The 16,871-nt window shown below is 36.3% G+C and overlaps 1 protein-coding gene across 7 annotated transcripts in view; it reads right to left on the bottom strand.

Annotated features, from left to right (window-relative positions):
* The window catches only part of LOC123702279 (transcription elongation regulator 1-like), a 60,534-nt gene that overhangs the window by 5,042 nt on the left and 38,621 nt on the right, over positions 1 to 16,871 (bottom strand). For 5 of the 7 annotated variants that reach the window (XM_045649976.1, XM_045649977.1, XM_045649978.1 and 2 more), the window contains 5 exons: positions 14,993 to 15,221; positions 13,418 to 13,551; positions 1,903 to 2,112; positions 1,354 to 1,476; positions 401 to 565 (listed from right to left, as the gene is read on the bottom strand). In XM_045649976.1, the coding sequence (XP_045505932.1) occupies positions 401 to 565; positions 1,354 to 1,476; positions 1,903 to 2,112; positions 13,418 to 13,551; positions 14,993 to 15,221 (861 nt within the window). Of the gene's footprint in view, positions 1 to 400; positions 566 to 1,353; positions 1,477 to 1,902; positions 2,113 to 8,446; positions 10,146 to 13,417; positions 13,552 to 14,992; positions 15,222 to 16,871 lie in introns of those variants that run through there. The other 2 variants (XM_045649979.1, XM_045649982.1) reach the window with 2 other exon arrangements.

Raw genomic sequence — 16,871 nt, 5'->3', positions numbered from 1 at the left:
CACACACACACACACACACCTGCTGCGCGCTCCGGTAGGCGGGCGCGGCCGCGTGCTGCGCGAGCTGCTTGCGCACGTCGCGCCAGTGCGCGGTGCACACACACACACACACACACACACACACACACACACACACACACACACACACCTGCTGCGCGCTCCGGTAGGCGGGCGCGGCCGCGTGCTGCGCGAGCTGCTTGCGCACGTCGCGCCAGTGCGCGGTGCACACACACACACACACACACACACACACACACACACACACACACCTGCTGCGCGCTCCGGTAGGCGGGCGCGGCCGCGTGCTGCGCGAGCTGCTTGCGCACGTCGCGCCAGTGCGCGGTGCACACACACACACACACACACACACACACACACACACACACACACACACACACACCTGCTGCGCGCTCCGGTAGGCGGGCGCGGCCGCGTGCTGCGCGAGCTGCTTGCGCACGTCGCGCCAGTGCGCGGTGCACGCGGTGCCGAGCTCGTCGAGCAGCGCGCGCAGCTTGTCGCGCCGCTTGTGCGATAGCGCGCTGATGTGCTGGTTGAACAAACGCTCCTGGAATAAATACGTGACGAGATCAAAAAAAAGGCAAGAAATTAGTAAATAAACATACAAGTCGAAATCATAGCCGGGTAAAAACAGCCCATTATGGAGAAACAAAGGTAAGTCAGACTTTTAAGAAGAATATATGAGAGAAAAGAGAGACGTAAGACGGGCTGTCTTACGTCTCTCTTCTCCTCTCCAAAAAAAAATGTGTGCGTGTACTAGTGTACACACGTAAGAAGTGAAACTTCTTTATGACCTTATTATCAAAAAATAATTTACAATATGCAATTTTACAGAAATACTTTAACCTAACACGCTCGTCGCTTCGCTCCTCGCTACCTATTTAAATATTTACGCCGGCCGCTGCTGCGACTCGCTCGCTTCGCTCGCTCGGCTCGTGCGGTAGTTCAAAAGTTAACCTAAAACGCTCGTCGCTATAGGGATAAGAAAAAGATGGCGCGTACCGGAAAAATGTCACGCGTAACGAAAAAATGTTACACTAAATTTTTTTCCAACCCCGATAAAGAAGTTTCACTTCAAAAAACCGAACTTAAGTCATGTTAAAAGTAAAAATGAGAAAATGAAGACGAGATATCTTCAAAAATATGTACAGTCCACTAGGACTAGACGTTGAATGCCTGGCAAGATTTTTGAAACTTAAACAAATTTTGAATGACTAGTTTTTAACAAAATTCATTTGAATAAAAATAAAGTGTAAAATTAGAGAGTAAAGTTAGATAAAAAAGGGACACCCTTTTGCATATTTCATTTTTTTTTAATAAAAATCAATAACAAACCTTATCCTCCTTGCTGAGGTCGTCAGCTAGACTGTATCTGTGGTCCTTCTTCAGTTGCTTCTTCGCCTCGCGCCACGTCAGGTCCGGATTCCTGACGAGGTCCGCTTGTAGGGCGTTGAAGTGCTGCAAACCATTATAAATTATCTAACTATAACACTACGTTGTATAAAATAATTAATATAAGATAAACTCATGAAACTATTGTATTGTCACTGTTCCTTGATACGTGTACAAAGTTTGAATTGAAATAGAATTAAAACTTTTGTCGCTTAAGAACCACAGGACAGTTTTATAGCATCATTACAATGTAAAATTTAATTATAAAATTGACATGATTTTAAGTAGCAACTACAGAGTTTCTTGCCAGTTATTTTCGTTAAAAACTGGTTTCCTCACCAATCGTCATTATGTTATGACGATTCCCAAATGCATCTAGACGAAATCAAATGGAATAAAGAAATGTTTGTCCCTTACTCCCCACCCTTCGTAGCTAGCTCCTTCTGCACCTACCCCCTCCTTCTCCTCTCCCTTCCCCTTCCCCCTTCTCACCTGCATCGCCTCGTCCCGCTTGTGGAACTCCCTCTCCTTGTCGCGGTCCCGCAGGCTGGTGGCGAGCGCCTTCTGCACCTGCTTCTCTCTCTCCTTGATAGACGCCTGCGCGCGCAGCTCCCTCTCCTTCTCTCTCTCCTTCTCCTCGTCGTCTTCCTTCGCCGGCTCCTCCTCGCCCGGCTCGCCCTCCGTCTTTGGTTGCTCCTCCTGCTTTTTTAGCATTCGATGAATATAATTTTGAAGTGAAACTTCTTGAGGCGCGTTTAGAGTAAAATTTCAAGGTCGCGTCATGGCAATACCGTCACGTCATGGAGTAATGGGATTTTGGGAATGTTGCCAAAGAAGTTTCACTTCTGTGCACACTCGCTCTTTTTTTATAACAGCTTGGCATCTGAAATTCTCTCTGAGAACCATTTTTAAATATTATGGTTCTTATACAGAATTTTGCATCTGAAATTCTGTGTCAAATATTCTCAAATATTCTGAGAATGTGCCAATCACTATTGTATGCACATTGCGGCATAGAATACATAATAGTAGCTAAACGCTACAGAACGGACACTCTCCGCCTCCCGCCAAAATTAAACACTTACCTCACCCCGCACGATCAGACATAAAATAGTCCATATTTTTCTACAGGACGATACGCAACGAAGATTGACAACATTAATCAAACTGACTTAAAGTAATTTTATTATTTTGGATTTGTGATTATCGTTTTTCGTAGAAAATGGTTAGATATTGTGCTGTTTACGGATGTATTTCATCAGAAAAACGCGAATTTTTTTTTACACTAGTCAAAAATGTGCCAACCATAAAGCGTTAACACACACATTTGCAGTCTCTACAGTGTGACTGTCAAAACGATAATTTTGTATGGAGTGTCCGGGGTGTGTCTCTGCATTGCACACGTTTCCTCTTGAAATATCATAGAGTTCACGTTTAACGTTCACGTTCACGTTAACGTTCACGTTTAACGTTATTATTTCAATAAGCAAAAATAAAATAAAAAATTGCAAGATTTGAAAAAGGGGTGATATCAAGTTGTAATAAGATTTATGGTAAAATGGGACTCTAAAATCATAAATCAGACGGAATATGATCTTGCACTTTTGGAACAAACAACAAATCTTTAAAGTTATCAATTTGATATAGAACAGAGGCCGTATTACGTACCTCTTATTTCAAGACAGTTTACGCCGTGAATTAAAATGACTGGCAAAATCATATTATGATCGCAAAAACCAGTCATGGTAAACAAATAAATCTACCTATACAATAATCTATAGGTACTAATATTATAAAGCTGAAGAGTTTGTTTGTTTGAACGAGCTAATCTCAGGAACTACTGGTCCTATTTGATAAATTCTTTCGGTGTTAGATAGCCCATTTATCGAGGTAGGCTATAGGCTATATATCATAATCTTAAGACCAACAGGAGCGGAGCAATGTGGGTGAAACCGCGGGGCACAGCTTGTATATTATATGAATTTGCCAGTAATTTCAATTCACGGCGTAAACTGTCTGGAAATAAGAGGTCATGATACGGCCCCAGTAGTCTGTTAACTACGTCGGGAAAACTATGTATTATTTATCAAGATTTTAGTCTACTGATGGCAACATTTAATTATGAATGATAAACATTAAATTCCACACTAATGTGTTCATTGCTCAAAATTTACTTGACTTTTTGGAAATGCTTTAATAATATTTTATAACCCTAGAAAATTAAGCCAAAAATGGGCTATTAGCGGAAATAATTCATGTAGTTTTTAAAATCGCTACAGTTATTCCTTGATATATCCAGTTGATCATATCGAAAGTCCTCATGCGCGGGGGGTGAGCTCAGGGTGTAGGGGGCGACCAGAGGACCCTTTTAAATTTTTAGTCTAAAACCTGCAGAAATAGCATTCGGTACAGTTACTTTTACGAAAATTCTCTACATAACATTTCATTAAACGATTTATTTCTGCTAATTTTAGTAATTTTCTTGGTCTATTAAAATCACCCATTTCTTCCCAAGGTTAATTACTAAAGAAAGTTTTAAATGTTTCAATATTAAAATGGAGTAAAATAACAAAACATACAATCATATCATTTATTTTCACAATTATTACAAATACAACACTATTATAAGTGGACAGATACTGTGAAAGTGATTATGTAAAATAGATCTTGTTGTGTATAAAATAAAGTTTAAAATACAATTTTGTAGGATCACTGCATAGTATAAAAGTAAAACATAGTCGCTTATCTGACCCTATGTATGCTATCTTTAAAACTATGCAACGGTTTTGATGCAGTTTTTTTAATAGATAGACCGATTCTCGGGAAAGGTTTTAGTATATAATTTATTAGGTTTTAGACAAAGCTGGCGAAGCCGCGAGCGGGTAGCTAGTGCTAAATAAAAATATGTATATCTTTGTGACTTAGCATGTTCTGAATATGTGTACTCATAAAAAAAGTCTTATCAAATAAAAACAATATAAATCTTCGAGTAAAGCGTATCAAAGTATGTCATCCCATTGCTATATCTTTCTTAATATATATAAATCTCGTGTCACAATGTTTGTCTTCAATGGACTCCTAAACCACTTAACCGATTATAATAAAATTCGCACACCATGTGCAGTTCGATCCAACTTGAGAGATAGGATAGTTTAAATTTCAAATCGTTTTAGAGAAAGCGGGCGAAGCCGCGGGCGGTAAGCTAGTTATGTTATACAATTTTATTTATATACCACAGGTGAAGCCGGGTGCGGCGCTAGTATTGCATATTTTATTAATTTGATCAATCATAATGTACTGCATTAGGTAGTTATAAAAAATGTACACTGCAAATCAATTTTATAGCTACCTACTTAATTTCAAAAAAATCATTTATGTTGTCATATTAAAATTTCCAATTTTGAGATTGGAAGACAACATTAGAAATTGTGAACCTGCTACCTTAAAATACATTTTTTCGTACTGGAATACGACTATATTGCATCTCGCTATAACGATGACTATTTGCAAGCGTCAGAAAGAGACAACTAGCTTTACATCAAACATAATCAACTTCACAGTATCCGTCCTTTATTTACAAAGAAATTTACCGATATATGTGTTACTTAAATCTAAAAAGGTATAGATATTAGATATTTTGTTTTACAAACATATTTCTACAGTTTTTGGCTTAATTTTGTATTTATATTAATTTGCACTTCAAGGGGCCTCAAATATAATATTTTCCAACAATTCAATTATTCCAATGTACAAGACTTAATAGAGCATGTTGAAACAGTCTATCTCGCTCTAGCATAGTAAGATTTGGATATGTTAGAAAGAAACAACACACATTTTTCCTTTATTTAAACAACAATACCAAATATATCGATCTCTCTCTAGCACACTGAAATGTGAATATGTAAGAAAGAAACAGTACTATCCACATGTCTTATTATTATTACTGTTTTCACAACAATCATATTAAAATTACGTCTATATTTCGTCTCTTTCTAGCACAGTGCGATAATTGAGAAAGATAACCTTACTTGTTTTTCTTAATTTTAGAACGAATTATATTAATTTTAATTAATACATTAAGCTCTTTTTTAGTTTAAAGTTAATTAATAAACATACACCTATCTTAACATAAAAACAATCAAATTGTGCTTTGCCGTTTTTAATAGCCACATAAAAGTAAAAAAGTGGTTATAATATTTTTTAATTATAAGAATAATTAAAATACTATGCGATCATTAAGATTTGCAAATCATTAATAAATGATAATGAATAAAAAATCAAATAAAAAAGAAACATATTTTAATTAAAAACCAAACAAATTCTAAATATATTACATATACGATATATTATAGTGGCATAGTTGTATCTTAAACCTAATGTAAATGAGTAAAGGTTGTCAAAAGAAAAAAATAATTATACAAATTTTATTTTACCTTACATGCCACACTTCACAATATTTTCCGTAAAAAAATGTTTTAATATTCATATTATATTACAAGGCCATAAATAGTACGAAAATTAAAAATACTCAAACAATAGAGAAAATTTACTTTTTTTTTCGTATACAGGGTTACTTGAAAAACACCAGCAGCCTCGTAGGACAAGATAGCTAACATCATAAGTAACAACATTTGTTCTACGACTTTTGGCATAACGCAATAAATTATTTTTAAATGATTTTTTAAACTTTTATTGTACTCTCCTAACATTTGTAAGTCTATGTTTCAAACTCAAACTCAAACATTTATTTATTCAATTAGACTTCTTCGAGAAGCACTTTTGAAACGTCACACGTCACACAAGCACTTTTGTTCTATTCATTATCGGATGGTCGACGCGGCACCACCTTCCCCCTGTCGTTCGCTTCTTGTTTACGTAATTTTTGGGATGCGCGTAGAGTTTATAATATTCAAACGGAAAATTAAATGAATATTTATTTTTGTATGAAAATAAAATCTAACAAATTATCAAAAGTCTTAGAACAAATGTTGTTGCTTATGATGTTAGCTATCTTGTGCTGCGAGGTTGCCGGTGTTTTACAAGTAACCCTGTATAAAGAAAACCTAACCCACCTAAGTGTGACTTTAAATTCATAAGTTAATACACATTAAACGTAGCATAAGTTTAGATTGATATATTTTGAAGAAAAAAAAATGACATTCGTTTTAAAAATAACGATAGGAATACAAAAATAAATATATAAACATTAAATAAAAAACAAGAACTATTGCCTCAAGTCAATAATTAAAAAAGAAACCAAATTTTTTTATTTATAAAATTCAGTTTTGTTTTGAAATAGTCAATATAAAATTACCTAGTCTATTAAACAACATCCTATATAGTCAAACAAGACAATATTATCACATACACAGATACAAGCAGTAGGGAAACTTCATACAACACGTTCGATAAGGCTCACGCACACAAGCAAGCGCGAGATCGTAAGGGTATTCTTATATACTACATAGTATAAAGCAAAGTCGCTTTCTCTGTCCCTATATCCCTTTGTATGTTTAAATCTTCAAAACTACGCAACGGATTTTGATGGGGTTTTTTTAATAGATAGAGTGATTCAAGAGGAAGGTTTTAGTATATAATTTACTAGCTGCTCCGCGCGATTTCACCCGCGTGACTTCGCTACTGTTGCTCTTAGCGTAATGATATGTAGCCTATAGCCTTCCTTGATAAATTGGTTATCTAACACCGAAATAATTTTCAAATCGGACCAGTAGTTCCTGACATTAGCGCGTTCAAACAAACAAACAAACTCTTCAGCTTTATAATATTAGTATAGATTTAGATTGTGATAATACCCTTACGATTCTCGTTAACACGCTTGCTTGTGTGCGTGAGCCATTACGAACGTATTGTATGAAGTCTCCCTACTGCTTGTATCTGTGTATAGTGATATTTGAAAAAAAAAAAACACAAAAAACCTTGTAATGCGAATAACAGCACGAACCTGTGATTCGCACGAATAAACACTTGTTAAACGGTTTCAAATTGTTATGTCAAAACGTTTGACGTAATTATGTCAAAGTTCGACATGTCAAGTAGATTTGACATTTAATTCATCAAACAGAATCTGTGTTAAAGTCAACAAAGAAAGAATATGGATAAAAAATGCGTTCATACAATGCTTTGCTCTATGAAAAATAGTTTTGAGTGCGAACCGTTTACACTAAATTTAACACTAAACATTACATATAACTTAGTATATATCTTAAAAACTACATTATAATTACACACTCCTATATAGTACATATATAATTTACATATTGGTCACTTACAACCAACGTGGAAGATACTTTAGAAGTACATACTATGACATGAGTAGATAAACAGTACAGAGACGAAACTTCTTAAGGACGTGCAACATTCAGACAAAATAGTAGAGAAAAAAAAAACAATTTTCGTTATTACACAGTAAAAACAATTTATTTACTTATTTATTGTAATAATTTAGATGATTGAATTATGATATATTTTTAAAGTGAAACTTCTTAAGGCGCGTCGAGAGTAAAATTTCAAAGTCGCGTCATGGTAATACCGTCACGTCATGGTAAGGCATAAATTATGTTATCTTTGAATCTTGCCAAAGAGGTTTCACTTCTGACACGTGTGCTCGGCACACACGCTATTTTTTATAGAAGTCACTTAAACGAGATGGCCACTACAGGCCTCCAACATCGACCGATGTTTAATGAAATACCCTATAATTGTGGAACCGATTCGCGCAGTTTTATGAAAGTCTCTGTACTATTTCTATACTCATGTAGTAATATTAAATATTATCAATCCATAATACTCGGGTACCATCATAAGGAAGGTACCCGGTCCTTTGGAAGGCTTACGTGGGGACACGGATCCAACACGCAGAGGCCCTTTAGAGAACTTTACTGTGTTGTGGGACACCAGCCACAGCCTGCCCATGGCTGCACTATAGAGATACAGTCCTAGGCAGTCCGCGGCCGATGTAGGACTATTTTGGAATATGGATAAACAAAATAAACTGGGCTATGGAGTGGGATGTTAAATGGGCCGGTATTTGGGGACTATTGGAAACTATGGCACCTGCCTTTCTACTAAAAGAAAGTAAAAATATGTTGGCAGGTGGTGACTCGCCCTCTCACTGTATGGGCCCCCGAAATAAGTCGCTGCAATAGTGCGACAAGGGGGCAACATATTGTGAGCAGCTAAGGGTGGAGAGGCGTCCCTGGACTTTAAACTACGATCACGCGCTCCCTGAGGGTCCAGTATTATAGTTATAGTACTTGCGATTATTTACACTTTCGTTTTTACAGTACACTTTTGGTCATTTTGTAAGTCCGGGTAGAAATCATGTCGTCTCTCTCGCACATGTAATAATGTCCGTTTGATAGAAAGAGAGCGCACTATATTCACAGATTAAGTTGTCAATTGCCTTAAATAGAAACTACGTTATAAGGCGGTTCGTTATATTACATAATGTGTCATAAAATAATCGAATGACATTTCTTTTAATTCAATCATTTATTGGATCGGTTTATATTTGAGTTACTGGTAATATTGTCTGTATACACTCTTTCAAAGATTTAAATTGGTAGATGCGTGTCACTTTCAGTTCTTGCTCAATCGAAAATTATTTATATGGTTAAAAAATTATTATACATCAATAGTAAATAACCGAAAAATCAGTATACAGCCTACCACGATGTCTTAAAGCAGTATTACATCCAGTGTGGAAACACGACAGCGACTTCGCGCGAATTAGGCTGGAAATAACATAGTAATGTCCTTGATATATAAAACTTTTGACCATTTAATCATTATTTAAGTTAATATTATGCTATAGTTTTGTTATTATTGTGTCATTAAGGAAGGTGGACCCCAAAATACAGGCTGTCCTAGTTTGGGGTCCAAATGTTACATGTTTGTACCTAACCCACAAATTGATCAATAAATGATTTTTTTTTTTTTTTTATTAAAATAAGTGCTTTAACACCACAAATCTTACTAAGAACATGTTGTAGTACATAACCTCTTGTCTTCTTACAAAAACGAGCGTTAAGTGCAAGCAAATTATGAACACCCTGCAATAACGACCTTCATTTTTCTGACAAACGAGTAGTAAAAATTCTGCACACTCTGTACTATACCGATTTCTATCTACCAAAAAAGGGCGTAGTAGTACACAAGTTATGACCTATTTATACCGTCCTATTTTTGGAAAAAGAGCGCTCAAACTTTTCTATTCAATCCACGCATCACCAATCTAAACCCCCACAATGATCAATACGAGAACCACTCCACACTAAGTCACTATCTATACACTTCACAACCATTTAATAGTTCCTCCATCGCCTGTACGTCGCCCGCCTGCAGAACACCTTCAGCAAACACTATTCTTTCTCCGACTTCCGTTTCCGCTTCTCAGTCTTTTCCGTTTTCTTCTTGCCCTTCACTTCCGGTTCCGGCGACTTGAAGTCCTGTTTCCGTTTCTTCAGGGGTGAAGCGAGTGGAGATTTCAGGGGGGACTTCTTTTCTGGTGTGGGGGCTTCTTTTTTCGAGGATCGCAACTGTTTCGGGGAGACGGGGTTGTCAGACGACTCCTCGCTCCTGTCAGACGGCTTCGACTTGGTGTCGGACTTGGAGTCAGACTTCGAGTCGTCTTCGCCGGGTATGCCGAGTATCTCCGCCCACTGGTCTGGAGGCGGCGTCGGTTGTTTCTTCTCGTCCTCAGTCGGCTCCTGTTTCTGCGGGACAAAAGGAGCGTTTTTGGTTGAGACACACGGACGGGAGACGAACAAAATACCAGACGCGTTAGCGAACCTGCATCGGACACGTGGCGCACCTAAGACGAACGTTAATTTTGCATATTGTCAATTACGCACAACATTCGCATTGCAGTGTTTAAGAAGCTAGCGGTCGAATCATTGGGAACGTAACACATTCATGTTAGTACGCAAGGCTGCGGTCACATCGAGCGTTACCGTGACGTTTAAAAGGCGTATTAACTCCAGTTTAGAACAGAAACAGCGCTAGGCAGCTCGTCTGGGACCATCACTTTACCATACTGGAATTATTACTGCTTTATGACGTCACGGTAACCCGTGGTCGTGTATATGTTAACGTATAGATGTGGCCGAGCCTTTGGCGCCTGTCATAGTCTGCGGGTGTCCGATGTAGGCTCGCTGTTGTGATCCGACTACACGCCCCCCGTGCGTAAAGTTTGCACAAACTAACGTCGTAACGTCAAGCGAAAAATGGTCGATAGGTATAGAATAGACTGATTGTGTGAAATGACGCTATACCGTCTTATTACAAAAAGTTAAATAAACCTAGTTTAATCCCAAATTATAAAGCCATGGTTAAACTTTTCTTTATCTATGGTTTAACGCTAAAAATGTTCTGTAATAAGACTTTTACTTAGACGATGGTTTTAATACGTTTTAGACCCGGTTTGTAATAAGACGGATAAAGTTCTATTATAGCTAGATTCAAAACACTATCCCATACAAAATTTTTTGACGCTCAGTCCATTCTACACGAAAACTGCATATAAATGTACGCAAAGCAAGTTTGTGCAAGCCCACCGAGCGTGTATACGGAACGTTTATCTCACCGTCGCTCCTTTAGTCCCTCATTCTGTAAACTGTAAAACCGTGACTTTTTTTTAGTCTGTAGCTATTTTTTCCTTTCTATTCACACTTGTTTTTTTTTTTCATTTCGCGCGGGTCACTGACCCCCCGCAGATTATGACAGTCGGTGGCTGCTCACGCACACACACACAAACACACGCGCAAAGTAAGGTAAATTGTATTTTATTTGAACAAACGCGGCGTAATAAATAATTCGTGTCCGTGGCAGATTTGCTTAACGGTGTTATGTTAAAGATAATTTAATAAACCAATAAGTTAAATCGTATAAAAAGGTTATAATCTTAGAGTCAAAATGAGTAATTTATATAGAGCCATCTCTTTCCTTCACACATATTATTAGCCTATCAGAGCGAGAAGGATATTTCGCAGTAGCTTTCATTCTCATAGTACTGAAAGACTGTGCTACAAAAAGAGATGCAATATATATTATTTCTTATTATCAGATGAATTTTATTTGGTCTTTGATATATCATCATCATCATCTTTGATACCACTCAATGTTATTTTACATAAAAATATCGCAAATAGTATAAATGACAGTCTTTCAATCCAGCCGTTACCATCCATACTAATATTATAAATGCGAAAGTAACTCTGTCTGTCTGTTACTCAATCACGCCTAAACTACTGAACCATTTTGCATGAAATTTGGTATGGAGATATTTATACCCGAGAACGGACATAGACTACGTTTTATTGCGAAATATGTACCACGGGCGAAGCCGGGGCGGATCGCTAGTTTTTAATAGATGTCAAAAATCACGTAGAATATTTTGATTTGTAACTGTTGTAGTGTCATTAAACAAACAGACAATACACAGATAGTAAAGTGAACATTAACCTGAGAGAAATTTTAGAGAAAGAACAAGAGAAAATTGTGAACAATCTGAATATAATCCCTCAGTTCCGTGATATTTTTAGGATGATTATGATTGTTCGTTGAAAGAAATTTAATCCCAAAAGTAATGTGGCACTGGCCTAAAAGTCTTTTAGATTTTCCCTACATTGAATGTCTCGAACAAATTCACGCATAAGTGCTGATTTACACAGGGTCAGTAGACAAGTCAGTCGCGGCGCCGAAATTGGCGCTGTTAACTGTTTACATTGACTTCAAGCCTCTGTACTGACTTCAAATCTGTTTACACAGGGTTTTTTTTGGGTCAGCACTGATTTGCCTTGAATTTGTAGTCAGTTACTGACCCTGTGTAAATCAGCACTAATATATAAAGGTATGAGCTAAGAGTTATATAATATAGAGCTATTAGTCGTTTCTTTCATACATTTTCTATGCACACTTGAGTCAAATTAGTTTTTAATTATAGGCTTTATTCATTTCATATTTTTATGGTAGTCAAAATAAAAATGCACGAATAAAGCATGTTGTACGAATGCATGTTTTGAAATAAATAATAATTAAAATTAAAATGTATAGTTTCATTAAAGAGACGAATCTTCTATGGCGGCCAAAGCTGACACTGACATGGTAGGGTCAGCAAAAAAGAAAATAAAAATAACGTAAATGGATAATTATTATATTAATTATTTCAAATTGTTTGTTGATAAACTTCTTTGTTATGGTATTTGTGTATTTATATGAATTTACATATTTACGTATACAGAATGCAACAAAATCCTCATAACACTTGAAATGAGCCTAAAACTGAACAACTTTTCCCAAAGAACATATTTTGTTAAATTCCAATAAAACATTATTTACTATCGCAAATACATAATTGTCATTGTACATTTATGATAAAAACTATTAAAGGGAAAATCAAATACATTTTAGTGATTTTACTTTTCCCTATTTTTTTTGCATGCCGTACGGCCGTGTGTAAGCGAGAGGAAATGATAAGTGCCGCCATTTAAGATTCGTTTCTTTATTGAAATGCGTTATAATTTAATTTGCTTTTAAAGATAATTCATTCAGACTTCAGTTTACTCAACGCTATTACGTTAATTCAATCGTCAATATTTCAATTTCAAAAATTTAAAAAATAATAATTTTGTACGTTTCTTAGGTCGAAGTAAAACTATTAGTAGTATTATCTCTTTTACTCTTAAGTCAACGTACGTACGAATGAAAGAGATAAAATACCAATGAAATTAATCACAAATAGTTACGACTTAGGCTATCGATAAAAAACTTCAGAACCTAAGTTATTAAGAATCGAAAAAAATATATAAATATTAAATTTAAATTAAAAATCTACTCACGCTTCGTAATATATTGAAAGAAAAATAAAATTTAAACTATTTAAATTGCAATAAATACAATAGAATATATTTTTTATACTAAAATCGATACTAAGTATAAAAAATAGGATCATACATTTTATTGACAATTCTATTTTTTCACCACTTACCTCGCTCTTATCTTTCTTCTTATCTTTCTTTGGCTCCTTCTCCTTGTCTTTATCTTTCTCTTTCTCCTTCTCCTTTTCCTTATCCTTGTCCCTATCCTTCTCCTTTTTGTCTTTCCTGCTGCTGCGTTCGCGATCTGAGATTTAATACAAAAAAATAAATAAAATATAAAATATAAATTGATAGTTAAAAATATTGAGACGTAACTATTTTACTGAAAAAAGTATCGTTTTATTCAACGAGGCAATTTCTTCCTGCTAAAGAAGGGGATAAATTATTCTAGGATTTTTTTTTTTAGGGCCGATTTTTCAATGCTTGGATAAAATGTATCCGTCCAATAAAGTATTACACGATAATATTAAAATGTCACGTAAACTGTCAAATACGGGCAATTAGAATACGTTTTTAAAATGGTAGTTTTATACATTATTCGACGAATAAGTTTTATGATTTTATCCAAGCCCTTAATTATGTTACCAGCAGTTTATTTTGTTAATAGCAGTAATATTTCCAATGTGGGGAAGTGATGTCGCAAAACGACCTTATATCATACACTGGAATTAATATTGTTTTAAGACAAATTATTGTTTTGAAGTCGGTAAAAAATTTAAGGCGGATTTATACGTGACGGGTAAATACTTCGGACGGGACGTGAGCAGGACGGGCACGTGATTGCCTCGTTCAAAACGGGAACGTGGTGCAAACGCATACGCACCGTGGCATTGGCATAAGTTTTCCGTCGTCCATTTTCGATAGGTACTTGGATCTCAAGGCGTCACTATTATCTCTCCGGCGCGAACGGAGCGACTGTGCATACGCAGCGAAATCACGCGGGACGGGGACGTGCTAAACATCGTCGCCGACGATATTTTTCCCGTCCACGTTCCCGGCCCGCCGATGTTCCCGTGACATATACGTTTTTGGATACATTTTGTATGCAACGATGTTTCCAAAACTTCCCGTCACTTCCCGTCCGGAAAAAATCCCGTCACGTATGCAGCGGCCTTTACAATACTTCTGGTTGAATTCACCGAAAGAGAAATTCATAAGTTTTTTTTTTTTTTTTTTTTTTATGTAAGAGCAGGTAACTGAGCAGGTGGATCACCTAATGAAGTGACACCACCGCCCATGAGCACTGACAAAGTTACCTTTGAGAGGCTGTTACCGGCTGTCGAAGATGGATATAGGCTCTCTTTTTGAAGGAATTTAAGTCATACACGTGCGGGAATACAGAAGGGGGTAGACTGTTCCACAAGGTGGTAGTGCGGGGTAAAAAGTGTCGCGAGAAGCGTACGGTACGTTTTATAAAATGGTATATTATGGTACACATTTAAACGCCCCTATCCCCCAATTACCCAAAAAACAACCTCCAAATAGCTTTACACTGGAAACAAAACCCAAAAAAGCGCAATCTTATTGATCCTTTTAAAAGTCGATAAAAATTTAAAATAGGTCTGGTCAACCATGCTCGAACGGTGTAGGAAAACATCATGAGGAAACCGACATGACTTAGAATCCAAAGTTCGACGACATGATTGTGTGATGATACACTCTACACATTTTGAGCTAAAACTCACCCTTCTCCTTCCCATCCTTGTCCTTCTCCTTCTCTTTCTCCTTCTCCTTATCCTTCTTCCTCTCCTCCTTGACCATCTTGCAGTACTCCCTGAAGTAGTCCTCCCTCAGCGTGCTACCCTCAACCGCTTTATACCTCACGTCCAGGTCAATCTTCTTTTTGACTTCTATCCATCTTGAGTGACGGTCCACGTTCTTGTCTTTGAGCAGTTGTATGAAGTCGGTTTTCGCCTATAAGAGAACGGTTCGTCAGTTCGCGGTATTGGTTTGTGTGTGTGTATGTGCGTTGTGTGTTGATTGTTGGTCGGGTGATATAGTTAGGTAATTGTTTTAGAGTATATGGATAATTTTGAAAGATAAAATTGGAAAAGGATAGGGGTAAAGCACTTAAGCAGGTAAAAGTCAATATAAGGGCTGTTTAAAATTAAATAGTAAAGGATAGAATATGATTTGGTTAAAATTAAAGTACTTTTCGTTTCGTAAGATAGTGGATATTTGGGTTAAAAGTAAAGCGCTTGTATGGGTTATATTATATTATGGAATATTCTAATATAAGCGAAGGCAAAATGCTGTTTTAAGTTTTAGTACATAAATTTAGTACATATTTATATATAATAAATTCCTAAGCAATTTCAGCTAAAATAAGGCATTTACGGGGGTAATATTAAGGTATAGGATGTTTAAAAATTATTTCAAGATTCTTATTAGGGTCAACTCACACCAAAAGTGCGGCGAAGCGCAGCGAAGCGGAGCGCAGTTTCAGTGCCATATGAATTTTAACTTTATTTTCATTACTATAATACTTATTATCGCATGAGAAACTCGAACGAGTCGCGCGGATGCCCGCGGCGCCGCGGGCTCAAGTTTCTCAGGCCATAATAAGTTTTATAGTAATGACAATAAAGTTAAAATTCATATGACACGGAAACTGCGCTCCGCTTCGCCGCTCTTTTGGTGTGAGTTGACCCTTATGCGCATCTTAAGACTGTTTAGTTAAATGAATTAATAATTACGTTTGAGTAACAATATTTTACACAAAACAAAAATATCGGCCGAATTGGGAATCTCCTAATTTATTTTTAAGTCGGTTTAAAATAAATAGCTTTCAATTTTGATGGAATTTTCTTACGAATAATGCCATAAAGTATTAGTTTAACACGAATTTTTAAGCGAAATTTGTGCGTGATAATGTGGTATTTGAGATTGGATAAGGATGGATTCAGGAAAACAAGGGAAGGATTTAAACCAAAAAAAGCGGTAAATCAAAATAAATCGCAGAGCGCACCCACCAACAATCAACCAAACACAACTATAGATACATTACAGACAAAAAGCTGAAAAAAAAAATAAACATTAGTAGCTGAAAAGAAGAACTATTTTATTAATTCGCTGTGGAAATTAAAAATATTAGAGCCTGAAATAAATTCATTGCATTAGTTGTACGAAAGTAAATGTAATTTGGTGACTGATTTTTATAAATCTCTTTTTGACAAGATCTAGAAATCTATACTAATTACTAATAATATTATAAAGCTGCAGAGTTTGTTTGTTTGAACGCGCTGATCTCAGGAACTACTGGTCCGATTTGAAAAATTCTTTCGGTGTTAGATAGCCCATTAATCGAGGAAGGTTGTAGGCTATATTTCATCACGATAAGACCAACAGGAGTGAAGCACTGCGGGTAAAACGGCACGGCACAGCTAGTATTTAATATTTTAACATGTATATTTTAACATTCTATGTATTCTATTTTAACATTCTATGTATTCTATTTTAACATTCTATGTATTCTAAAATCGTATTAATGCAAATTCTCTTAATTTACAAGAAATATAATACAGCCATGCACTTAGCATCGAAACCAAATACAATTTGATATCC

This window comes from Colias croceus, chromosome 23, assembly GCF_905220415.1.
Source record: "Colias croceus chromosome 23, ilColCroc2.1".
In the NCBI taxonomy this organism is placed as follows: domain Eukaryota; kingdom Metazoa; phylum Arthropoda; class Insecta; order Lepidoptera; family Pieridae; genus Colias; species Colias croceus.
The sequence above is the reverse complement of the archived record's forward strand: the minus strand, read 5'-3'. Positions and strand labels throughout refer to the sequence as shown.